This window comes from Belonocnema kinseyi, chromosome 7 (genome assembly GCF_010883055.1).
Source record: "Belonocnema kinseyi isolate 2016_QV_RU_SX_M_011 chromosome 7, B_treatae_v1, whole genome shotgun sequence".
Lineage (NCBI taxonomy): Eukaryota > Metazoa > Arthropoda > Insecta > Hymenoptera > Cynipidae > Belonocnema > Belonocnema kinseyi.
The window spans coordinates 108,582,746-108,609,994 of NC_046663.1; the positions used below are offsets into that span (position 1 = coordinate 108,582,746).

Sequence of the window (27,249 nt, forward strand, 5' to 3'; positions counted from 1 at the left end):
ATGTGAATAAAACAATTTTATTTTTTATTGAAGTGTCACGAAATTGAATGATTTCAGAACTGTTTTATTCTCAAAGCCCTTAAAAAATCAGTTACAAGTAAATTTAAATCGCTTGAAAATTAATCACTTTTAAATTGCTAATTATTATTTCCAACATTCAAACAATTGAATTTTTGTTGCAAAATTAAAACATATGAAAGGGAAAAATTAAAAATCTAGTATTCTATGTAAAAATTCATAACGCTAAAATTGTAATAATTTAGAATTACCGAAATGATTCACTTACGTAGGTATCAATTTCAGATGGCTTAATTTTTATCTTTTTTTTAAAGTTTAAACTCATTTTTTAAAAGTTTAATTTAGACCACTTCCTTCGCAATTATTATGCATTCTTGAAATTTTCCAATCAAATATTTTTCAATTTGAAATAATTTATTTGATTAAATCTTGAACTAAATATCGGAATACAAAATAAGATTGCTATAATATGATTCCAATTTGTGAAATTGTACAACTTTAAGCTTATTTTTGTTTATTTTAAGGTTATTTTGAGAAAAGCAATTTTCATATATTTAATAGCGGAATTTCCCGGACATTTTGAATATTTGAATTTGAAAAAAAAAATATTGTGAAATTTAAAATTCATGACCTCTAAAATGTAATCTAAAAAAAAAATTTACGAAAAAACTGTAGTTTGAATGCCTCAACGATTAAAATGGTCTAGTGTTGCGCATTCAAAACTATAATTTTATGTTGAAATTAGGAAAATTTTGAAGACGATGAATATATTATTAATAAGTATCATATCATGTAGTGTAAAGTGACATTCAAAACGACTGGATAGATTTTTTGACCAAAACATGTTATTTCTGTTTAAAAAATCACTGTCATTTTCAACGTTCAAAATTACATAATTTAAAAAATTGCGAGAAATATTGTGAACCTTCAAAGTTTAATTTTATTATTCTAAACACTTTGCAAATCATATGCTTTCTAATTGGAAACTTTCCAAACTTGTAAAACGCTCGAATTATATCATATGGGAAATTCCCCGGTGTAATATTTCTCTCCCGGCTTTATCCCTTTTTTCTCAACTAAAAGTTTCTTCTGTTTCTCCAAGGTATTTTATCCCTTCGAATGCGATTAAATCAAATCGTTGATTTAAAAACTCTTTTAATTTGATATGTAGGTAATCAAGTTTTGAACGACATTCAATTTAAATTTGCATTTGGAAATTATGCTTTGAAACAGTACGAATAAAATATGAATATGTTTGCTTTTTAATAATCGAATCTGAAACTATTCAATTCACACTTTCGACTAAAATGTTAAGCCAATAAGTGTCACAAATTAAAATGGTACAATTTAGAAAACTTTTTCTTAAAAAAGTCGAAAAGAGTTTGTCATAAAATCCAAAGCTTAAGAAGAATTATGGATTTTTTATATCTTAAATTATAGCCCTTGACTCTATTTGTTTAGCGGCATTAGTCGCATTTGTTCAAAAGAGTGGCATAGCTTTAAAAAAAAGTGTCAAATAGTGTCGCGAGTATGAGCCCTGCTTTTAGAAAATATAAAGCTACATGGACTTTACACGATCAAAGAATAAAGTATGCTCACCAAAAGAGGAATGAGGATCCAGTTACCTTCCCAGAAAAGCTGCAAGATATTCTTAAAGAAGAGCATCGAGAGAATGCAGTCCCTCTTTTTAAAGAAAGCAGTCAGATGCTCCTTGTAAATCAGCGCCAAATCTTCCTTCGGCAAATTCGCCTGCTGCGAGCATCTTACCAAGAACATGCAACATTTGGCAAGCTGATCTCCCATTTCTTGGTAAACAGATGCTGATCTTTCTCCTTTTTCTATCAAAACCTTCATCAGCGTCGTCAACAATTCTCCATCAACACCTTCTGTATCCTTAAACTTCTTCACGCCCGAAAGTTTCTTCAAACAAGCCTTAATTTTATTCTCAAGAGGTTTTTGATGCGGCTCTTTTATACAGAATTCCAGAAGCATGAAGAGAGGAACAACCATGTCGAGGGCGAGTGCCATGGGGGGACAAGAATCCAAATAATCCTCAAGCAAATCGATAACTCGAATCCTAAAATGCGTTAAAAACTCGGCGGGTTTGGCTTGCTTCTTAGACTGCGTTCGACGATTTTCCTTGAGGATTTTGAAGGCCGCGGCTAAATTTTCATCCAAGCGCTTTCCTTCTTCCTCGTCGATGTCGTCGACATCCATGTCTTCGTCGTCGGTATGAACAGTCGCTCCGCCCAAAGCTTGACTCACTGCTAGACGCAATCTATCAGTTACAGTTTCATCTTCTTCCTCGTCTTCTTCTTGTCCCGACTCTTTTTCGGTTTCTGACTCCTCCTCGTCTTCTTGAGCTTCTTCGTCTTCGCTTTCACCATCTTCAGTGCCATTCTTTTCGTTCTCGGATTCAGCGTCGGATTCTGCTGATGAATCATCGTCATCGTCTTCAGTTCCTTTCACACTCAGAGGTCCTTTAGTGTTCTTCACATCCAATACCTGTTAGGAAGAATTAAACACTCTAGATGAACTAACATTTAATTATAGAAATTATTATTTTCAGGTACATATTTGAGGTGCACATTGAGGATACTTACAGCCAGTATTTGGTGCAAGGAGGCGCTTGTAAGATGAGGACAGATGTGTGGGAAAACACAGCCCACGACAGTGCGCAGCAAATGTTCGTTTCTCGATAAAAGCGATAATATAAGATCTACAACAACTTCAGTCCACTCGGGTTCGTCCTCAGACTTCTTCTTAGATTTCTTTGACTTCTTCAGTCTTTCGAAACAGTTGTGCAGTTCATCGATGGATGAGATGGCCATTTCCGGATCGGTGAAAAGTTGCAGGCCCATATGCAAGTCCATGGTGTGAAAGAAGGCAGCGAAATGATCGTTGCTCTCCTCCAACTGTATGACCAAACTGATCATCTTCTTCCAGGCTTCCGTACCTGCTTCTGTCAGTGGAGTTCTTAGCTTCAGGTCGTTGCTCGTAAAGAGTTCCACGTCTAAGTAAGTGACCAGGCCACTCAACATAGATCTCAGATCGCTTAGTTTTGGTAGCTTGTTGTCCAATGCGCGGTAGAAGCTAACTTTAATTTGACCTGCTAAGTCTCCTCCGCTATAGGGAGATTCGCAGAGACCCGCCTTAAACAGAAACTTGAGTTGTTTCAACCTCCAAGCATGATCTGAAGTCATTTCGGTATGACTTAGAAGCCTGAAAAAAAAACAACGAATTAACCCTCTTTTACATTATGCGTTTTGCAGGCTTCACAGCGATCCTGAAAAATATTTTAGGGTAAATACGGCACTCGAAATAGAAAATGACAGCAAGTCTCGAGCAGAGAAATTTACAGAGCAAAAAACAGATAGTCAAAAAAATAAAGCCTTCTTCGACTTTTGACTGTACTCCAGATTTGAAGATTTCAAAATATTTTACAGTAATTCTGAATATTTATATTAATATGTATATAAAAAAAGAAAATCCTATATTAGAACTACACCTTTATTAAATTATGATTGGTTTGATAAAATGTTTATATTATTATAATGCAAAATTTGCAGTTTTAATTGATAAGAAAGGAGTCGTTAATCTACTGAAAAAGACTTATACTTGATTCATAATTTAATCAATCCGAAAATATTTCGTGTTTACTATAGTTTTTAACTGTCAATACTAAATTATCATTGAAGCTATATTACTACATTTTGAAATAGAAACTTTGAATTTGATATACGTGAATGTTGGATATATTTTAAAACAACAAAAATGACAACATATTTCGAAAATTTCACCAAAATTTTAGAGATTTCATAGATTTTAGGAAAGAATGTACATCGTATTTCAAGAGCGATCAGCTCGTCAAGACTATTTTATCATTTTCATTTGAGGACTTCAGGGAATTTTAGACAAATTAGGGAACTTTTAGGGAAAATATGAGACAAACTGTTAAGTCTGAGTTTGAAATAAAATTCTTTTTAAATTAAAATATCTACTTTGTGAAAAGTTGTGCTGTGTAGATCCTTTCAGCATTAGTCCAAAATGCTCTATTATTATCATGTTTTTCCTTCACTTGCGGATTCTCCATTATTTCTTTATACAATTTTGACAACTTCTTAACGCCCTCGGTCTTTAAACTGGCTGTAATCAACTGAATTATCCTTGTGCCTGTCCACTTCTCAAACATTAAATCACCGGGATACAACATTAATTTCTTCAAAGTACTGATCTTTACTTTTTCTTCCGCGATTTCGCTCATAATTGTCGTGAGTAAAGTTAGGACATTTATGAAAGCATGTGTAACTTCGTCCCTTTTGTTTCTTCTGTTAAACTTGCATTTCCTCAACATGTGCTGTAAATATTTTTCAGAAAGGAGATCTGGAATAATAGATTTGTCACTGACATTTTGAAGCAAGAGTCTCAAAATTTCTGTAGCTAAATATTCGTCAGTTTTTGAAGGGTTCGCAAATCGCTGATCAATCGCGGACCAAAAAGTTTGAACATATTCTGTTTTGCACAGTATCTCAATGAAGGCCTTGTAAACGGGTTGTCGACAACAGTGGATTCTGGGAATATTCTAAAAACAAATTTCACTTCAAATGAATTCACTGCATTCAAAATTTTCGCAATATTTTTACTTGTTAATTTTACGATCAAAACTCACCGTTAATATTTTAGTGATGCTCTCTAAAGAATCTTCATTAACGATATTTTCCCCGCCAAAATGTTCTTTATACGTTTCCTTCACTACTGATGGAAATTTATTCTGTATAAAAAGCAACGTATGGAAGGTATCTAGGTTTTGCTCTGACCAAGGTTTTACTAATTCTGTCTGTAGATAAGGCCAAACGTTAGCACAAAAAGTCTTTTTGTTGATTTGATTGAGGAAATCAATAATAAAATTATAGGCAACATAGGGAAGGTAACTACGTTTCTTGCCTGCAGAAATCATGTTTTCCAAAACCTTTTGTTGCACTTCTGGTGAGCTTTTCTCCAGAATATTTGAACGAATTAATGAACCGCAAGTTAATATTCGGCCTGTAAAAATTTCTCCATTTTCCTATTAAATGTGCATAAATTAGATTTTTAATTGAATCCAATAAGAAGTCAGAAGAACAATTGTGAATTGAGTTTAAAACGTAGATTCTTACGCCTTTGTGACTCTTGCTAAGTGGTTCTAGTTTTTTTTCCATGATTTCTAAAATTTTTTCAGCAGGAGTTTCGGGCTTTGTCTTTAAATATACAGTTAAAGTTCCATAAAAACTTTTTCTCGCATTCACGTGATGGGACCCAGTACCACCAATCAATCTTCTTAGGGCTAAATTTAATTCTTTAGACGTGTCATCATCCTGAGGTAAAATGAGTTTTTCTATGTAACTTATATACTTGAAAAAATGATCAGGGGAGGCCCCTGCACTAGATAATGGTCTACAGTATTAATGCTTAAGACACGATACGTGTTAATATATTAAAATTATAATTAATTATTTTACTTATATTTGTACTTATAATTAATTAATATCTACTGCAGGTCTCCCCTAAATAATCAATAATGAAAACGTCGTAGGGTCGAATGACATCAAATCGAGTCTTTGAATTAAAAAGTATAAAAAACTGTAGTCATTAATAATACAAAAACTCATCAATTATTTAATTTCCCTCTAAACTTAAAATCTTTTATTTGGAAGGACTTCTCCATTTTGCTGTCAAAAACTCGAAAAAACGTAATTCTGTTTTTTATTTATAATTTGTTTCTAAACTGCAAATGTAAAATAAACTGTATTTAAATTCGAAATGTTAAAAGAAACCTTTGACGTTTGAAAATTATTTCAACTTAAAAGCCTTTGTTTTGTTTATGTCATTCAAATCGTTTCTTTGATAAACCCAATTTTTTGGAGTACCGGTGTAATCTAAACCCATATTATATTTATATGTTTTTAATATAACGACCATATTATTTATTTTGTTCTTTGAAAAATAATACTAAGCGTTCAAAAATAAACTCTTTTAAAAAATATCAATTTTAACTTCAAAAATATACGTTAATTTTGTGAGTGCTCTCAAAAGTTTCTGTTTTTCACAAAATAAACCAATTATCGCTCAAACAAAAAATTTAAATCATTGAAATAAATGTCAAGGTACTTGTTAAGAATTAAAAACTTGGGAGCATAATTAAAGTGCATTTCAAAATGAATGCATTTTTAAATCGGAATTGTAGAGGTTATGTTTGAGATTTTTTAATTTTGGGCGAATTTTTTGAAATACAATATGTAAATCCGGGCTTTAAATTTCGTGAATATACTCAGCCAATTCTGAATAATCTGCGAAATTTCGTCTAAGACAAAAGTGCACTTATTAATTTTAAATAAATATATTTCTTTATCACGTGGAGCCTTTTTGCATTCAGACACGAATAAAATTGTCGCAGTATGCGCCACACGTTTGAGGTTAATAAAAAATTTCTGACGTCAACCAAAATAGTTCTATATCACTTTTTCATATTTTGAGTATCATAAACAATGCAAAACATAAAAAATGATCAATCTTACCCAATTTTTGTCTGAGAGGTATTTCAGGAGTGCATTACCGCTGTCAATTCTCTCTTTATCGTTTCCCTCGATGAGTTTCGAGAAACAGTCAAAAATCGTAGATTGTGGCCTCTCCATTTTTGCACGTGAAAATAAAATTAAAAGTACCGCGATTAATAGGTAAATCCGTTTATTCAAATCAGTTTTGTGCCTATCTCTTTTCCGTTTCACGTGTAACGTGCTTGACTACATGTTTTCGTGGTGGCCATTTTAACATTTCAAGTCTTTAATTTAGTAACTACGTTATTTAAAAGAACAACACGGAAGTGGCAATCAGCCGGAAGTAGAATTTAAAATCGGGAAATTTAAATCTAAACATTTTTCTGATTTTCGCATTTCTTTTTTTGATTTGTCGAGCAAATACGATAAATTTGTTTGAGGTAACCTATTTTCAGGAAAAGGATTTCTTCTGGAAGTTCCGATAAAATTCGAAAATGACTTCATGCGGATAAAATATAAAAACATAAAAGTTTCAAAAGCAAGTAAAAAAGGCATCAAAGGAATTTGAGGTTAGCAGCAAAGTCAATAACAGTTGGAATTATTCAGAACTATATTTTTTTAATCCAGAAATTAATAAATGAATTATTTGAATAATTGCGCCATAATTCGAGAACATTCTCCAATCATAAATTCTGTACACCTGATCACCTGGTAATTTTTACCAGTGACTGGAAATTGGTGTGTGCCCTTTTTTTACTGAAACTAGTTTGACCCGCGCGGTCCCGGTCAGTTTCGTGCATCCAACATGGCTGGCCGAGGTGGTTATGATGATATGAGGCAAGTATATGATGTATTTCTCTCGTTTATCAAATGCCACAACTCTTTTCGAACCTAGTGCTGTAAATAATTATATCCGGCGTGTTCGAAAATATGGAAGAGTCTCGCGTTTCACCTTGTGACGCGTGGTTTTAAGGTTAAGTCGACTTCGTCTAGGAACGTGTAAAGCACTTTGCAATGCAAAAACACGCGGCTTTATTTTGGCCGGTACACTTCTACCGACACTTTTTTCTCCTTTTTCCAAACTCCCCAATCCTCCTCTGGCAAATTTATATCCACCTTCAGGAAATCCTAAGAACCAGGAGTCAAGATCATCTCCTGGTTCAAAAGGCTTTGCCTGGATACTCCTGGTCCGAGTGTCATTTATCTCGAATTTCCAGCCTATTTTATTCTCTGATTTTATACTTCCGAGACTTCTGCACTCGTTATTTAATTCTAAATTTGTTACGCGATTTACAATACTTGTTTTTAGGTAGTAAAAACTTCACACATTATGCTCCGAAATGAAACTCATGTAAAAAAACCCGTCAAAATTACTCGGATTTAGTTAAAGCTTGTATAGTATAGGAACGCGTTTTTATTAATTCAACAGAATAATTTTTTAAAACAATTTACGTCGTTTTGACCGTTCATGTTTGGTTTCTGTTTAAGTTTTATGTACGTGCTTTTAGATGCATAATGACAAAATTCAGTATTTATTGTTAATTTAGTTTTGGTTAAATTCAATTTTTTTCTATAAATATCCTAAACTCTACAATTTTTCAGGATAAAAGTAGTCCAGACGCAGACATTAAACAAATTAAAGTCCCTTTTTCTATATGATTTTATATAAGGTAATTATAAAATTCTCTCGAACTCTGCTTTTAATTACTGTTATCATTTTACTTTGTCCATCTATAAAGTTCGAGATTTAAGTTTATGGAAATAAGAATCTACAATTCAACTTCCTTTTTAATGTTAAAGAAATGGCAGTCATTTAGTTCAGAATGGGTGGAAAAAAATGATTGAATTTAACTTAAATTATAGCGACTCTTACATATGAAAAGTTTTAGAACTCTTGTTTTCTCTCATATTTACAGAGACCATTATGGTGGGAGCAGAAGTAGGAAACCTTTGCCTACTGAGCCCCCTTACACCGCATACGTCGGAAATCTTCCAAATGGAATTGTCCAAGGAGACGTCGACAAGATCTTTAAAGATCAGAATGTAAAAGGAATTCGATTGGTGAAAGATCGTGAAACCGATAGGTGCGTTTCATTCGTGGATATTTTCAAATTATTCTACAGGATAGCCACTTCAGATGTCACATAAAAATATAGCAATTTTGAACGAAATGTTTTTTATTTCTGTAAGATTGTTACGATTGTAATACCTACGAATTTTCTAATTTGAAGCAGTTCAAAGTCTGTCAGCAGATTCTTTTTTTCCTTGTTACCTTTTCCACATTTGTTTCAAGTTTAGATAGTTTTATGAGAATCAAGTGGTGATCCTGTTCTTTCGATCGTTTAAGGAAAATGTTTTATGCAATTTTACGTTTGTTTCCAGGTTTAAGGGATTTTGCTATGTTGAGTTTGATGAATTGTCTGATCTAGAAGCAGCTTTAGCGATGAATGGATTTGTCGTTGTTGAAGGAAACACGATCAAAATAGATGTCGCAGATGGAAAACGAAATGACCGAGGCGGTGGCTTCGATAGAAGAGGTGGAGGTCGAGGCGGCAGTTCCGCCCCAAGTGGCGGCGGCGGTGGTTTTGGCAGAAGAGACGGCAGAGGATATGGAGATGATTTCGGTAGCAAACCTATTTGATTATTTACTCAATACTCAGGCCTCGGACTTGCCACATTATTGACACTATTTCACACTTTTTTTTAACCTATTACACTATTTTACTATTTCGAAAAAAATTACACTAAAGGTACTATTTTCTCATAATTGTCAACTAATGCCACTATTTCTTTACTTTTTCTTAAACAATATTTTTCAACTTCTTCGCTAATTGGTTACAAATGGTCTCAATTGCGTGATTAGGGGCCGTCCGAAATGATGAATTTTCAAGCCAAAAAGATGAGCTTTAAACAAAACAGCCGAATTTGCAATCATATAGTTAAATTTGCAACCAACATGATTAATTCTCCAAAAATTACATACATTTTTCATAAAACAGGTTAGTTTTCTACCAAATTGTTGAATTTTCAATTCAAACTGAGAAATTCTCTACAAAATAGTAGAATTATCAACAAAAAATTAATAGGGGATATTTAAACCAACAAATATTTTAATTTTTAATTAAAAACAATTCAGTGTAACAAAAAGGACGAATTTTCAACAAAATACTTGAATACTCGACTAAAATTAATTCTTTACCAAAAAATACGAAGTGTAAACCAAATACATACAGGTTGATTTTTTTAACTTGAAACTTTTGATTCATAACATTTTTTCATAGAATTCCTATTTTTCGAGAAATTTGAAAGTTTCAATTTAAAAAATAATCACCTTGTATATTTCTTTCCAAATAGTTCAATTTTCCAATAATAAGATAATCTTCCAGAAAAGATGAATTTGTAACAAAATACATAAATTTCAAATAAAATCAAATAGTTAAATTAATTTTTATCTATTTTTTTCTAAGAAATTTGAACTAAATAGTTAAAATTTTTATCTAAAAAGGTCAATTTTTAACCCAAAATGATGTATAATTTTTATTGATATGAATTTTCAATAAAAAAAAATGTCTAGAAAACAGTTTAATTTTGTACAAAATAGTTGACTTTAAACCAAATTGTGAAATATTCAAGTCAAATAGAAGATCTTTCTGTTTTGAAGATGAACTTTCAACAAAATGGTTAAATTTTCAGTAAAAAAAAATAATTTTCAACTAAAATTATAAATCTTGAACAAAAAAATGAACTTTTAAGAACGTCATTCAACTTTCGACCAAGGAGATGCATTTTTAAACTACGCAGGTGAATTTTCAACGTAAAATGCGATAGTTGACATTTGAACAAAAAAAGTTGGGTTTAACCAACAAAGACAAATTTTCAACAAAATATTTGAATCATCATCTAAAACAGATTAATTTCTAATTATACCATTGAATGTTTACCCAAAAAATTGCTTTCTTGAAAAAATAGACGAATTTTCATCAAAATACGTCAATTGTCAACCATGTAGTTAAATTTTCTACCAAATTGTTTAGTTTGCGATCTGAAAATACGTATTTTTACAAAGCAGTTTAATTTTGAACACAAAAATGTGAATTTTCAACAAAAAAGTTAATCCAGAAAGAGATACGTACGCCTGAGCTAGAGGATGATTTTTCTCAGATTGTGTAATATTTATTATTATATAAATGTGTAATATTATTATTGCAAACTGACCAGTATATCGAAAAATGTTAACATCTATAATTACAAACATGAATGCCCAAGAAAATAGTTGAATTTTCAATAAACGAAATCTTTAGCCAAGAAAGAAAGGAAAATCAATCAAACTGTTGTATCCCCAAAAGAAAAAGACTACTTTTCAAGAAATCAGTGTAATTTTCAACCAAGAAGTATGACTTTTTAACGCAATTGTTGAATTTACAACAAAATAGTTTAATTTTGAACCAAATAATAAAATTTATAAATAAATTATAAATAAATTTTGCACTGAAAATTTAATAGTAAACTTTTAAACCATGAAGAATGAACTTTCACCCAAAAATATTTGTATGTTAAATAAACAGTTAACTTCATTTTTAATATTTGGAACATTTTATTGCACTATTTCTAAAAGTTGATATTAACAAAAAAATTTATTTCTAAAGTGCGTCCGATGCCTGTATACTTTTAAATCTCTCAAGTTTGTCCTAGTAAAATGCAGATAATTTTAAAACAATCGTGTACCATTTTTTTTGATAACTTACAGGGCTGAAACTCAATCTACTATTAACATTAATTATTATTTTTCCCTTAAAATTATTTCTTAAGCTGGCCATTTTAAGATTGAAAACGTATAAAACAGAATAATTTTGAATTCGGTTATTAATGAGTGAACACTTTTTTCTATCCGATTGTTTTAAAGTATGATTTCTAAATCAAAGCCTTAATTGTTAATAGATTTTAAATTAAATATCATTGAAAAATTAATTATGTATGAAATTGAAATATTTTTTAAATCAGCCATTTTGTTTTATCACATTCAAGAATATAAAATAAAGGTTCGTCGGCCAAAAGGGCGTTAGTGTCAAATTTCGGAAATTCCTTTTACTGGCTTAAAATAATTGTTTTAAGGTAGCTCATGCTCCGTAGGTGATTATAGTCCAGTTCGATTTAAGTGCAGTTCCAAATCCATGTTCGTTTTTTTTCTAAAGTGATTACTTCTTTTTGACCGTTTTTTTCACTATTCAATAAAGCTAAACAATAGCTCGAAAGTACCGTGTTGTTTTTTTTTCAGTTAGGAAATCAAAAAAATTATGCAATTCTTTGTGTGTCAATATTTTCGCTTCTGTGGATGCGCTGTACCTTTGATAAATGTTATCAGGTCTGGCTTTTTTTTTAATTAAATGGGTTATAGTTAAACAGTTTTTTGCACCTTTTGTAAAATTCGCGGTATGGCGCCCAATTCTTTTTACTCGACAAGCCTACCAATATCAAATGGGAAGCGTTCGAAATAAAAAGTAAGCGTAAAAAATAAAAAAAATAAAAATAAATAAATTCCAAATTGTAATTTTTCAACTGCAAAAAGTTAAATTTACAACCTCAAAGAAGTAAAACCTAAAAATTATTCAAAATTGAAAAAAGCTTCAAGTTATGCCAAGTATGTTGAAATTCTTGGGATTTGGAAAGATTTGAAAGTTACATTTATCCGTTTGGAAAAAATTGATCAAGTTTAATGGAATTAGTGATGTAGGCATGAATATTCAAAGATTTTCTTTATCTTTATAAATATTTCAAATCAGAGTTTAGTTTTATTTTACTCGGTTATTCCTCTTTTATGATATTTTCACTTTCTCGAAAATTCTCTAATTTTTCTAGAATGGAACTGTCAGCTTTAGGTTTAGATTTTTGTTAAACCTGGAAAAACGTGGAATTTACTGATCAAAATTCGGTATCAGCCCCGGTATAAGAAATTAAATTAGAAAAATGCATAACAAAATATTTTCAAATTATAAGAAAAGAACAAAAAGAACTTCTATGAATTAAGTTTAGAATTTACCCAATAAAATCTTTTTGAAATTCAAAATAGCTGCATTGAATGCAAAATTATTAATATAATTTTATGGAAACAAGTCGGCCCACAGCGCGGACACATTCTCGTCACGCACTCGATAACATATTTATCTCGCGCTACGCACTTGGTCTTTTAAAACTTTTAAAATTAAAGTTCAAAGTATCAATAACTGAAATTTGGTGATTGTGAATTCTGTTTGGTTAAAGATCGTTCGGCTTTGAGGAATACATTCTCCATGTATTTTACATTTATTTCTATATCGCGGTCCGGGACTGCTTATGCAGATATTGCAAATTAAAGTACAAATTTTATTTTTAATGATTACTTTAATGTTTTTCTTTATTCTCAACTACCCTGAAAAATGTATAATTTCAGAAAATAAATTATAATTATAGCGACAAGAACAGATAAGTAAAAATATTAGTTAAAGAAAGCAAGATAAAATCAAAGCGGAAGAAGAGTATTAATTTTTATCATTTTTCCAAAATGTTAATTTTGTTTTTGTAATGTTATTTTTTAAGATTAAAACGAAAACTACATATCCTATCAAAACAATGATTAATAACAAATGTATAACTCTTTTTTGGTTGGACAACTTCTGTCTTTACTTTTTTCGTAGCTTGTATCATTTTTCCAAAAATTAAAGTTGTTTATTTTCAATACTATTTCTTACGATTAGAACAAAAACTATGCGTCTTATTAAAAAGTGATTTATAACAAATTTGTAGATCTTTTTTGGATGGTCAATTTTTGTCTTCATATCGTTTCGTATCTTGCATAGTTTAACCGCAAAATGTAAATTTTTATTTTTCATTATTTTTTGTGTGTGGTTAATGTCAGGACCGTTGGTCAAAAAATGCTGGTTAATGAAATCGATTTTTCCTTTTGGTCTCTAAAACTGTGTGTGAAATTTCAGCCAATTCCGATTAGTCATTTTCGTTAAGCAAACAGCTATATTACAATTCGCAGTTTTTTATGTACAACTTTCGCTTTGTATTGTTAATAACAGAATTTGCATGCAACTTCCAGCACTTATGCGATTTTTAAAAGCACTCTAGTCTAACCGAAGCCTGCGTGATTTATACTATAAATTTATTATCATAAAAAGTAAATGTTACTATTTCAAGCTATTTTTTGAAATTTATGCCACTATTAGGTATTTTCACTTCAACCGCCTGCTAACTTTACTTCGTTGAATGCTGAGCAGAAACCAGTGGCCCAAATGCGTAGGAGTCGGTCCATTTTTGCTAATAACTTCGTAAAAATCTAATTCTTTATATAAAAGTGTATTTGGAGTAGAGTTTTTATTTTTTAATAACTGTATCTTGAAATAATAAAATGATGATAATTTCCAGTCATCACGCAACGAAGTAAAGTTCGTTGGTGGTTGAAATGAAACTAATTAATTGTCACTATTTTTTTAAATTCTAATGCGAGTACGAATCCTGACATTAGATATTAAAAACTTATCCGGGTGTGTGATGTATTTTAATTCAAAGATTAATATCTGCAGGAGGAGGAGGATATAACGACAGGGGATCACAAGGAGGTGGTGGTAGGCCGGGAGGCGGTTTTGGCGCCGATTCTAGAGGAAATCGTGGAAATTATGGCCACTTTAATGAAGACTCTGGTAGTCGAGAGTGGTCTCGTGGAGGTACTCCAAGTGGTCCCGGTGGCCCTGGCCCCGGTGGTCGTGACATTAATCGCGACGGTGGTCGTGACGGTGGCCGTGACGGTGCTGGAAGCGGTAGATCATTTGGTGGTAGACCACCTCGTGGTGGTGGTGGTGGTGGTGGTGGTGGTGGTGGTGGAAGAGACGAGAGGAAACCCTTCCAAGATGAACCCTTCATGAAGGACCCACCTCCAGGTATTTTTTTCCAATTTTCTTGATAATTATTAATAATGTTATTCCTAGAATCTGAGATAAACTAACCATTGCTGAGATAGTTACGAAAAGCTAATCCGCATAAACACAACTTTAAAACGGTGAATTGTAATTTTTGGTACAAAAACTGTTATAGTAAGGGGCTAATACATTATTTTATCGATTAGAACAAGCAATACATTATTAATTTTATAGTCAATTAATATAAATAGATATTTTTGAAGCTAGTCAGATCGCCCATTACTGAGACAAGAATTTTTGGGTATATACTTATGTGGGCCACAAAAGAAGCCAATACTGGGACCATTAAAATCTACTGGGGTTTATCAAGATAAAATTGTATAATTTATATACAATTATAGAATGCATTAAAAAACAAGAATAGATTATTATAGATCATAAACATTAATTTTTCTTTGTTTTTTAATAAAATTCATATCAACATGTTAACATTTTGATCAAAAAAGTAACTTTTCATTTTTTCATATTTTAAATAACGTTAAAACCTTTTAATTTTCAAATAAATAATTTTTTGAAGAAAAGAATCAAATTTGCAACCAAATAATAAAATTTTGAACAAAAAAAAAATTTCACGAAAACCTTGAAATTTAATTATTCTTTTTTTTTTAACAGTAATTTTGTCGAAATGCGAGGAGTTATTTAAATCTTTTAGCCTATTATGACAGAAACATCTCGTTTAGAAAAAATCTTGCTGCTGAAAATTTTTTTATTCGTCAAGATATAATTTATCTTTTGTTTATTACAGAATAAATAAAGATATTTCCAGGCAGTTTTTGTTGAGGTATTCAACTTAAAAATTATAAAATATATTACATTAAAATCTCGATGTTAATTCAGTTTCAGAATTAGAATAAGCCATGGCCATACAACGGATTTTTCGAGGGGTTGAACACTCGATTCTTGAGTGTACAACACATTTCAAAAGGTTACAAAAGATTTCTAAAGATTTCAAAACATTTTAAATATTATAAAGATTTTATAAGTATTTCAAAATATTTCCCAAAGATTTCAAGGATTTCAAACATTCAAAAAAGGCGTGTACACTAGATTAAAAAGTTTTCACAAAAATTTCGAACATTTCATAAAAATTTAAAAGATTTTAAATAACTTCAAAATATTTTAGGAAATGTCAAAAGATTTCACAAAAGTTTTAAAGATTACATAAAACATTCATAAAGATTTCAAAACAATACGAGAATTTTAAAGATTTCAACAAGGGTGCAGTATACAAGATTGCAAGGATATCAAACCATTTCATAGATTTTAAACGATTTAAAAATGTTTGACAACATTTTAAACGATCTCAAAAGATTTCTCAAATATTTTAAAGAATTCTTAAGGATTTCAAAACATTTCAAGAATTTAAAAGATTCCAACAAGGGTACAGTAAACAAGATTTCAATGATTTCAAAAATTTAAAAGATTTTTAATGATTTCAAAAGGTTTTAACAAATTTGAGAAGATTTGAAAAGATTCTATTAATTTCAAACGAACAAAAAAGAACAAAGATTAAAAAAATATTTTTAAAATATTTCAAAGCTTTTACAGAGATTTAAAAAAATGTCACAAAGTTTTCGTAGATTCCAAAGCTTTCAAGGATTTAACAGATTTCAACAAGGATGCAGTATAACAGATTTCAAATATTTAAAAACATTTCAAAAATTTTAAACAGTATTTTCAAATATTCCAGTGATTTAAACCGAATACAAAAGACTTAGAGAAGATTTCACAATTTCTTTAGAGAATTCATAAGGATTTCAAAATGTTTCAAAGATTTTAAGCGATTTCAAAAGGTTTCAACACATTTGAGAAGATTTCAAAATACTTCAATGATTTTAAACAAACACAAAAGATTTCGGAAACAAAGATTAAAGAAAGTGTTCACAAAGATTTTAAAGGTTTCAAGAATTTTTAAGATTTTACAAAAGCTTTGAAAAATGCTAAAAAATTTCTCAAAGATTTCATCGAAATTTCAAGCTTTCACTAAGGTTTGTAATACTTTACCAAGATTTCAAAAGATTTCACAAAAATTTCAATGATTTCAAAGACATTACAAAGATTTAAGAATATTCCTAAATATTTCACAAAGACGACTCATGTTGGCGAAAAATTAAGAATTTGTTTATTTACGATTCGGCTTTCTTTATAAATTTTTGTCCACTAAAAAATGAAATGCCTCATTTTTTTAATTTATGACAAAACGTTTATGTCAGTATTTGATGTAAAAAAGTAGACCTGCAAAATGTTGTTTTTTGGCCTGGAAACCCTGGAAAACACCTTGAATTTTGTTCCTAAGAATCGCCAGACACCCTGTAAATCGAAAATATAGTAGTAGACTTTTTAACCCAAAAGAATGAATTTACATGCCAAAAAGACGAGTTTTTTTCAAAACAGTCATATTTTTAACTCGAAAAAATATATTTTCAACCGAAAAGTTCATTTGAAACGAAACAATTGAATTTTTAAGTAAATTGAGAAAATTAATCTTATTAATAGGTATTTAATATTAATCTATAATATTAAATCTTAAACTTTCTAATTTGTATTGAAAAAATAAGTTTGTTACTATTAAATTGCTTAACTGAGCTGTTGGTAAGATTTGAAGTTAGAATTGGAGGTTGCAATAAAGTACTCTGAACAACTTTTTTAGAATAAAATAATCAATTGAAACGCATGCGTGGAGCTGATAAACAATACTTTTAATATATCACTAACACAATACTGCGTAATTTAATTAAAAACACGGCGATAAAAGTTATGCGAAACGTTCTGAGATACAAAAAAATTGCGATTTTTGCAGCAGAGTTTAAAGAGTATTTTCTATTATTTTGTATTTCTAAATATATAACTTGTCAAATAAAAAATAAATATTGATAACAAATTCATAAGAATTTAAAAAGTACTAAAAAGTTTTTAATTTTATGATTTATGTTAGAATATAAAAGATACTCAACGATATTTATTATTGTTCCAGTATTAGGCATACTTTTTAAGATGTCCCAGTAATGGTCGGTTTACCGTAGCGTGTATAGTTCAGATTCATTTCCATAGTTTTGATCTTCCCTAAAATCCCTTAATGAATATATCCGTAAATTGCAGACACCAGTGGAAGAAAACGCTTGGTTCTCGCTCCACGGACCGTGGCTGCTCCCATAAACGCACTCGCTGAATCAACTAAAGCAAGTTCAATATTCGGCGGGGCGAAGCCACGAGAGGAGAAGGGGAAGGGCGAGGGGGAGGAGGAGCAAAACTAAAATCTCCGACTCTGCTTTAATATTTTCAAATCCCCTGAAAAAAGAGAACAGGGGAGGTAAATCATCTTGAAAGAAAAAAATCGTCAGATAAGTAACATAAGGCTCTTTCAACTTCCTGTAGATCGCTGAGAAAAGCTCCCCGGAGACGTAAGGAATAACCGTTATATCCGTAAATTTCCATTAATTTTTATCAAATCTGTGGAGGGAATTTTTCTCTAGATTAATGTATACATAACGAGAAAATAGTTGTATGTTGGTACATAATAAGAAAAGATGCATCTTAGGGTCGGTGAGAGGAAGTTTTCTAATTCGGGGACTCTTCAAGTACGACATCCCATCTACCATTTTCATCACAATTTGTTATATTAAAATGTAACCATAACAAAAAAGTATTCATAACTTGCATACATGCATGTTTGAATACAATTATTGCTATACATGTGAAATACGGATAGTAAAATGCTACGGATTACGTACATTTTGCTATTCATAAAGATTCGAGTTGAGTTTCTGTCGGTTTGTAATAATGTCAAGGGTAAATGTACAAATTATGAAAAAGTGTAAACTAGCATTGCACGGTGCGCAAGATAGAATTCCTCAAGCATTTTGCGTTTCTTTGCAAAAAAAAAAATAGAAAAAAAATTAAGGTACTCGATCGTGATGCTCATATAAAAAAGAGAGTACAAAAAAAATCTAAACGAACCTTATTCCTCCTCTGTTATACTTTTTTTATGTTTGTTTTGTATTGCTAATCTATTATAAACAATGTTAACTAACTGATCACGCTTAAACAGTTGTTGCTAGGTGAAAGCTTCGAAACAATAATTGTTTAGAGCACCGCTTGAGTGTTTATTATCAGCAAACATATTATGAACAGTCGCACGAGTGAGAAATTAATAATGCCGAGCGAAATTTTCATGACTGGACATTCAAACGGCGTATCAATCAGTTTTATCGTTAGGAAGTTCGACAGTGTTGACGAAAATGACGTGAAGATTATGGCAAATAAGGGAGAGGAAACAAAGAATTAACCACATTATGTAAAACTACGCTTGTATATGTTACTATTTCATAAATAAAGTAGTTTGCCCCGTAACCGTGTAATGTATCGTGAGGGAAAACTCAGATCATATTTATGTAATTTGTATTGTGAATAATACCAATGTAATGTCTCTTATGTATTTTGTAAGCTACCCTCCAATATATTAATTCAATTACTCTTGACGCTTATTAAATCTTTTTTAAACTCTATATACTTATACATATATAGCACTTCCAAATTTTATTTATACTTGTTCAAACTCTTTCATACTTTATAATTATTTTATTAACGAATTAACATAAATCTATTGTAATTTAAATAAAAGAAAATTCTTCACATTTTCGTCTTTATGCCAATAATTAATTTTGATAGTATTTCCAGAAAATGTTAGATTTCAGTTTTGAGATCATTTCTTTTGATACCAGCTTTAGCGAATCACAATTGCAATTGTTAATTATTAGAAAATTACACTACTTTTAATATAAATTGATTAAAATTAAACAATTTAAATTTAAAAAAGCACACATGACATATGTAACCTTAGATGCATTAAAATTAAGTAGCTTGATATTTAAATTATTTAAAGCATCACAAATATTACACTTGTACTTTTAATAGAAATTTATTTAAAAATTTAATCATTTTTATCTTAAAGCGCCCGAGTAAACAAATAATTTGATGAATCCAAAATATAAAAGCTTGTTATGCGAAATCTGGCAAAATAGTACATTACTTGAAGAATTAAAAATACATCAATTTCGAATAGAAATGGTTCACATCCTAAATATTTGGACAATTAAAAGCTTAAAACTTTAAATATTGTACAATATTTAAAAAAATTTAAACAAAAAAAGTTACGAATGTCACCTTTGATGCATTAAAATTAAGTAGTTTCATATTTAAATTATGAATCAGCATTCCATATTTATCTTTTCACAATTTTAATTGCTTATTATTATAAAATTCTAAATTTTACACCACTCTTCAGGCCATGTGATACTTAGAAAATTGTCGGTTTTACCAGTTTTAGGTTCCCCCGACTTTTTTTCTAGAATAATAAATATTTTGTCTTAAAAATTTGAAAAATGATAGCGAACATGCTAACGAACGTCCCCACACACTATTTTGTAAGTTAATTCAAAAAAGTTTTAATTTAGCAAATCTGGGAAATGATAACGAACATGCTAACGGACGTCCCCACACACTTTTTTTTATGTTTTTTTATCAAAAAATTTTTGATATTTCTAACAACGTGCGTGTATATTTCGAGCTTATGTGTATTACAATTCACCCGAGTATTACTTCCAAACTACACAATATTTTTGGCCGAAAACTTTGGACTTACAAATAAACATAGTAACTAATCTCCCGGAACTAACCTTGTTTGCAGCCAATCAAAAAAGTTTATTTCATAAATAATTGGCAGATTATCAGAAAGGCAGAGATGAAAAACGACGTAACCTCAAAATAATGCATTTGCATAAATTTTGTTATTTATCACAATAAATTTTTTTGTTATTATCCTTTAAAAAAGAGTCCGGGGACGTCCGTTATGACATTTTATAGCATCTCCGAATTCAGTTTTTAAAAATTTTCATTTTTTTGGAAAAAAGCCAGGGAAACTGTACGTATCACATGCCCTTAATATAAATCTATTAAAATTGAACTATTTTAATTAAAAACGCCCCAGTTTTTTGCTTAAAATGGTTCAAATCCTAAAAATGTGGATAATTTAAAAATTAAAACGTTAGATGTTATACAATCACGAATGCCATGCATTAAAATTAAATAAAGTTTAATGTTTAAATTATATCAAGCATTCAAGATTAGCAGATTAAATTTTAATATAATACTAATTTAATAATAGTTATTATAATTAAATTATAATAAATTTATTAAAATATACTATAATTTAATACTATAAAATTATACCAATGTTAGATTATGATTTAATCTAAATTCATTAAAAACGGTCAACTTTAAATTCAAAGCGTGACATAGTGAATAAATAAATATGTTATGAACTGAAAAGTGGTAAAATTGTTTTGAATGCATGAATGTTGAAGCCTTTGATTATTCGATCTTTGTCATTATTTCGGAAAAAAATAAATTGAGCCATTTTTGAACATTAAAATTGCAGTTACCACTTGTTGGTAAGGTAGTTTCAAAAACCAAAATGTGCGTCAGAAAATCAAATTCGGAGAATAGAACATTTAAAATTGACTCAGCAATTAAAAACACATTTCAAGAAAATCCAATGATTATTGAAAGTACCCTAATTTAATAAGAAATCACACATCTCTGACACAAGTTTTGAGTTGCCACGCCTAAATTTCCCCCTTAGGGGGTTTTCCCCTCCCACATTTCCTGAACAGTCGAAGGCTTTTGACGATTTCCCTTCGGAGCTCTTCTTGATTGGTTAATATTTTGCATCGTAGCCAATAAAATCTTTTGTTCCAACGGTACCGCGAAACTGCTCACGCAGAAATTTGTTGCTAAAATAGTTTATCACTTTGGTTCGCTGACTTTGGCATTTTGTCGTTTCCGTCTGTCAGTTTTGGCGTCTGGCAGTTTGTGTTGTCGGCAAACGTAGTTTGTAGAATTTCTTTGTTTAGAAGTTTGTGTTTCACAATTTTTTTACCGTGTAGATCAAGAATTTCCACAAACAATGTCGAGCGAAAGTGTAAAAACGGTAACTGCAAAAATTTAATTAGTCGGCTCTTTCTAAATTTTACGTGTCAAATATGTATGTGGCTGACACCTAATTTTTAAAAGTAAAATTTCGATCAATTACGTCTTTTTAATACAGGTTAGGTTAAATTCAGTGACATCCAGAGATGTCAGTTTGCTTGCAGTTTTAATTTTTGAGCATTAATACATTTTCTCTGTTTTTTAATAAAACTTTTGTGCGTTTGCTCCAAAATATTTGTACCTTGTTTTTGTGTTTCTGGAAATAGTTTGGCTTAATTGTACTAAATTTTTCGTCTTCAGTTTTTCAACCTTTTTATAAAATTGTATAACCTCTAAAACCTTATATCTATTAAGTTTCATAAAAAAAACCTTTTTTTTTTAATAATACAATAATACTTAATTTATTCATGCAAATGAAATATCTTTTCTTCTACTGCATTCCCAATGTTATAAAAATAATTTTGTAACAGTTTGCGAGTCTCGAAACGCCAGGATACGTGGGTTTCGCCAATTTGCCGAATCAGGTACATCGAAAGTCTGTAAAGAAAGGATTTGAATTTACGCTTATGGTAGTTGGAGAATCTGGCCTTGGAAAGTCGACTTTAGTTAACAGTTTATTTCTCACCGATCTCTATCCTGAAAGAATTATTCCTGATGCCGTTGGTAAGTTTTTTTTGTATTCAATAAGTTTTCCTATATTATCTTCTTTTTTCTTGTGCTTGTTTCTTGAAAACCAGTTTCACGTGGTCTATCTAATCAACAATAGTTAATTATTGAGTAGTTTTCAGTTAACTGTTTAACGCTTTCTTCGTTTTTTAAATGCAGTATAAACCTAGCACGAAAAGAGTAAAAAATTAAGGAATTTATTTCTATTTTGGAGCAATTTGACTTTTTTTCGATGTTCTTTAGCACACTTGAATATTATATTTAATTGGAAATGAATTTTATTGTCACAAATTAATGTTTACTTAATTGAACCCTACTAACAAAAATAAGGAATCGTTACAAATGGTTAGAACTTCAGAAGTTTTGACGATTCCTGAACATCCTGACGAGTCTGACCGCAGGTAGGCTATCCAAAAAGAATAAAAAATTAAAAATAAATTCGTTTCAATGTTTCACATACAGATTCAAGAGTTAAAACTGCAGAATCTACGGGTTTCCTCGATTTCAGATTCCTGAAAATCTTCCTACATAATTTAAAATTAGGATAAATACAATGTATCTTGTAAAGAGAAAGAGATATATGAAAACCGACCAAATTTTCAATCATTTTATATATAAATATTAATAATTAGATATAATTAAAAAGAGAATATGAGTATATAAATATAAATCATCTGGTGAATATAAAAGGGATTAGGTTTTATGACCATCTATTCTTGGACCCCTGATGAAAGGATTATCCTTTGAACCAAGCTCTGTCGATTTCTGAACATTTTGTCACGAATTCTGACAGGGAATAAAATGTTCTCTCTACATTTACAGAAAAGACGAATCAAACTGTAAAGCTAGATGCTTCAACCGTGGAAATTGAAGAAAGGGGTGTTAAGCTTCGTTTGACTGTTGTCGATACTCCTGGCTATGGAGATGCTATCGACAATACCGACAGTTTTCGAGCAATTATTCAATACATTGATGATCAGTTTGAGAGATTTCTTAGAGACGAAAGCGGCCTGAATAGGAGAAACATCGTCGATAACAGAATACACTGTTGTTTCTATTTCATCTCTCCCTTTGGCCATGGGTATGTGTTTGTAAAACTTCGAAAATATTTCACAGATTTACAAGGGTGGGCAAACGTCTTCGCACTCATCTTTTTCGATGACTGATGAGTAAGTTCTTTTAATTTTAAATATGTCAGAGTTAAAAAAGTCTGTTTAAAGGTTCCATTGTCCCGAAATTTTGTATAAAATGAGCCCAGGGTGTAAATTAATTTTTTTTTTTACATTTTCAGAGACTTCCGAAATAATCATTACATTATTTAAAATTTTCGGAAAATGTGTCGCTCCTAATTGGAAAGGGTGCCTTATTTTATTGGTAAATAGAATTCTATGTAATAGAAAACTTTATTGTATTATTCGCATTAAACTGTGCCTTATTCAAGGTTACCATAATATCCCAATTTCTACATTCTTCTAGGTACACACTCAACCACACACCTAGAAGATTAATCATATTAATGCAAACAAATTTTGTTCCTAAATACATTTTAAACACTTTTTAGTTGAGGTTCCAAATCAAAAAGATAAATTTTGGACTTCAGAAATTAATTTTTAACTTAACTGAGGAATCTTTAACCAAAAATATGAATTTTTACAAAATAGTCACTTGAATTTCCAACCCAAAAGATTAATTTTCCACCAAAAAATACTCATTTTCCATAAATTACATGAATTTTCATCTACAAAAGATCAATTTTCAACCGAAATTAGAATAGTTAAAATGTTAGGAAAATAAATGTTTAAAAAAATTCAAAAAAATAGTTTTTTTCATAAAAAATGATTTTTTAACCAAAAATAGAAGAAATAAAATTTTCAGTTAAAACAATCAATTTTCAACAAAAAAAGGAGTTTTCAACAAAATAATTTAGTTTTAAACGGAAAATATGAATTTTCTACCAAAAAAGATAAAGTTCCAATAAAATATATAAATTTTCAACTAAAAAAGATAAATTGACAAACAAAAAATGGAATAGTTCAATTTTGAGTTAGAAAATTAAATTTAAAAAACGAGTTGTCAGGAAAATGAATTAATTTTCAACTAAAAATATAAATTTCAAGCACAAACGGAATAGTTACATCTTTGATTAAAAAATTAATTTTCAATTAAAAAGAAACGAATGTTCATTCAAAGAAATTAATTTTTAATCTCAGTGATGAATTTTTAACCAAAAATATTGAATGTTTGACTAAATAGTTATCTTGTCAACCCAAAGGATAAATTTTCTATTAGGAAAAGCTAATTTTTAACTAAATATTTTTTTTTTTAATCAAAGAAATGAATTTCTAACAAAAAATATAAAAGTTAAATGTTCTGCAAAACATAAATTTTTTTAACAAAGGCCACGTTTCTTTTTAAAAAGGTAAATTTTCAATAAAAATTGAATAGTTAAAGTAAATTTTTAACTAAAATCTTCAACAAAATAGGTAAATTTTCAACCACAAAAATGAACTTTGAACCAAAAAGATGAAGTTTCAACTGATGAGAGTACTCATCTACCAAAAAGACGGATTTTTAACTAAAAATATAATAATTACATTTTCAGAAAAAAACTTAATTTTGAATCAAATCAAAGTAAAGTTTCTACGAAATAGTAGAATTTTCAACCAAGACGATTAAATTTCTATCAAAAAAGAAACATTTTTGACTGAAAATTGAACAAATACATCTTAAGTTAGAAAGAATCAATTCTAAATAAGAAAAACTAATTTCCAACCAAAGTGATTAATTTTCTGCCAAAATAGATGTATTTTTCATAAAGTACATGAATTTTCAATAAAATATTTGATTTTTTCAATAAAGTTTCAACCGAAAAGAGTAACTGGTCATCAAGAAGGTTAAATACTCTTCCCAAAATTCGAATTTTCAATAAAATATAGGAATTGTCAAGCAAATCTTTGATTATTTCATCTTAAGAATATAAATTTTGAACCAAACATGTACGAGTTAGTTTTTCAGTTAAAACAATTAAGTAGTTCCACTTTCAACTAAGTAGTTTAATAAAAATAAAAAAGATGAATTTTCAATAAAATAGTTTGTATTCTCAACCAAAAGAGATTAACTTCCAACCAAATAATTGCGATTTTTAAACATAATAATAAAATTAACTTCAACTTTATTTTTTCGAAAATTCCCTATCTCTATCAGATTTTCCCTGACATTCTGGAATTACTTGATCTATAATAACTATGTAATTTGAAAAAGTATATGTTTATTTCACTCTAGAATGTTTTGAAAAAATAGATATAGTAATTATGATATATACTTGTTCAAACAATAAATGCTTTAAATTCTCTTAAATGATCTATAAATGCTCCGTTCAAGCTTATCGATTTGCAAGAACTTGAATTTGTAAGAAAAAAGTTGGAAAAATTGCCATATTCTTTTTGGTAACAAAAATGTTCTTGTATAATATATGGAAAATACAATCATGAATTTTCTATGAAATTTCCTAAAAACATATTTAATTTTTATTCTAATTTGTCTACAGATCAGATGTAGTCAAATTTTTCCAACTTTTTTGTTAAGACTTGAATTCCTTGCAAATCGATAAGAAAATTTTGACGAATATTAAAAAATGTTGATTATTTCGGAAGTTTTTGAATATTTAAAAAGCATTTGAAATTTACACTTTTTTTGCAATATCTACTTAAAAATAGATAAATAGGCTTCGCCCGGAGTTAATTTTATACAGAGTTTTGAGAGCAATCAAATTCTTAAAAAGAAAATTTTTTATGTCAGGAATTATTTAAATTAATAAAACTTAATCATTCATGAAAAAAGAAGTGTGCAAAAAGTGTTGCCCACCCCTGTATTAAACATTAATGAACGATTATATATTGTTTTTTGGATCGGTTTCTGTTTTCAACAGATTGAAGCCATTGGACATCGAATTTATGAAGCAGTTGCACAACAAGGTCAATATTGTGCCCGTAATAGCAAAAGCCGATGTACTTACCAAGAAAGAAGTGTTGCGTTTGAAAAAACGCGTAATGGAAGAAATCGAGGGCAGTGGAATAAAGATCTATCCGTTGCCCGATTGCGACAGCGACGAGGATGAGGATTATAAAGAACAGGTCAGGCAGTTAAAGGAAGCTGTGCCTTTTGCTGTTTGTGGTGCAAATACGCTTTTGGAAGTCAAGGGAAAAAAAGTTCGGGGACGATTGTATCCGTGGGGAGTTGTTGAAGTAGAAAATCCAGATCATTGTGATTTTATCAAGCTTAGAACTATGCTTATGTGAGTATCTATTTTTTGTATATGAATTAATTGATCTCAAATTAGGATTATGGGCGAAATATTTTCGAATCGAGAAAATATGGCTCGGACCTTTGTTTTAAAATATTTTCAAACTGCTTCGCTGATATGCTAGAACAAAATTTCTTCCCTCAAGTTTAGGAATATGTATGGAAAATAATCCCAGAGGATAATATATAGAAAAATTGATTTAAAATATTTTAAATTCATCTATTATTTATTTCCTAAGCCTTTCAGGGATTACAGTCCGTCCCTTTTTTTGGCCTTATCCCGTTTTCCTCTTTAATTTGAAAAATCTCCTACAAAATTAATATCTAGAACTTTTTCCAAAGATTCCCCTTAATCCCATTTTTTAAAAGTTCAATCGAGAAACTAAAACGCGAAAGATAAATCAAGTATGTACATGCATATCAAAATATATGTATATAGGTAACAGGCTTCATAGGCAGAAATCCTTTAAAAACAGAGAAAATAGGAATATAAATTATTTTTAATATAATTAATGTAGACACTAATATTATATTAAAATTGAAACGCTTTAAATTCATAATTTTTCAATGAAAATATTGCATTTTCAGTTCAATAGATAAATTTTTTACCAAATAGTTCAATTTTCAACCAAGAAGTTTAATTTCTACAAACAAGGACGAAGTTTAATCAAAATGTATGCATTTTTACGAGGGTGGATTGATAAGTTTCCGGCCTGATCAAGAAAAACAACGTTTTTAAGAATTTTTTTTTTTTATTTCTCAACATAATCTCCTCCAAGGCTGAT

General features: G+C 29.8%; 3 protein-coding genes across 5 annotated transcripts in view; 2 read left to right on the plus strand and 1 right to left on the minus strand.

Moving 5' to 3' along the window:
* LOC117176112 (myb-binding protein 1A) overlaps positions 1–6,818 on the minus strand; it is an 11,722-nt gene extending 4,904 nt beyond the window's left edge. The window contains exons 1-6 of the mRNA XM_033366165.1: positions 6,573–6,818; positions 5,175–5,372; positions 4,688–5,083; positions 4,020–4,600; positions 2,622–3,240; positions 1,618–2,523 (exon numbers count right to left, since the gene is read on the minus strand). Of these exons, the coding sequence (XP_033222056.1) occupies positions 1,618–2,523; positions 2,622–3,240; positions 4,020–4,600; positions 4,688–5,083; positions 5,175–5,372; positions 6,573–6,689 (2,817 nt within the window). The 5' untranslated portion in view covers positions 6,690–6,818. The remainder of the gene's footprint in view (positions 1–1,617; positions 2,524–2,621; positions 3,241–4,019; positions 4,601–4,687; positions 5,084–5,174; positions 5,373–6,572) is intronic.
* A 442-nt stretch (positions 6,819–7,260) lies between these two features.
* Positions 7,261–18,935, plus strand: LOC117176279 (eukaryotic translation initiation factor 4H-like). Its single transcript, XM_033366459.1, has 5 exons — positions 7,261–7,388; positions 8,468–8,635; positions 8,934–9,175; positions 14,117–14,470; positions 17,609–18,935. Exons 1-5 carry the CDS (start codon positions 7,357–7,359, stop codon positions 17,761–17,763), a joined length of 951 nt encoding a protein of 316 aa, XP_033222350.1. The 5' UTR covers positions 7,261–7,356; the 3' UTR covers positions 17,764–18,935.
* Positions 18,936–21,299: 2,364 nt separating this feature from the next.
* Positions 21,300–27,249, plus strand: part of LOC117176985 (septin-1) — a 14,884-nt gene continuing 8,934 nt past the window's right edge. The window contains exons 1-4 of one of the 3 annotated variants that reach the window (XM_033367422.1): positions 21,300–21,497; positions 21,967–22,159; positions 22,985–23,243; positions 26,091–26,456. In XM_033367422.1, coding sequence (XP_033223313.1) covers positions 21,474–21,497; positions 21,967–22,159; positions 22,985–23,243; positions 26,091–26,456 — 842 coding nt within the window. In that variant the 5' untranslated portion in view covers positions 21,300–21,473. The other 2 variants (XM_033367421.1, XM_033367423.1) reach the window with 2 other exon arrangements.

Excerpts from the sequence above, each read along its gene's own strand:
- LOC117176279 (XM_033366459.1), top strand. The coding sequence starts at position 7,357 with ATGGCTGGCCGAGGTGGTTATGATGATATGAG. Across the intron at positions 8,636-8,933 it reads AAAGATCGTGAAACCGATAG|GTTTAAGGGATTTTGCTATG; the intron begins GTGCGTTTCATT and ends GTTTGTTTCCAG. Across the intron at positions 14,471-17,608 it reads CATGAAGGACCCACCTCCAG|ACACCAGTGGAAGAAAACGC; the intron begins GTATTTTTTTCC and ends CGTAAATTGCAG.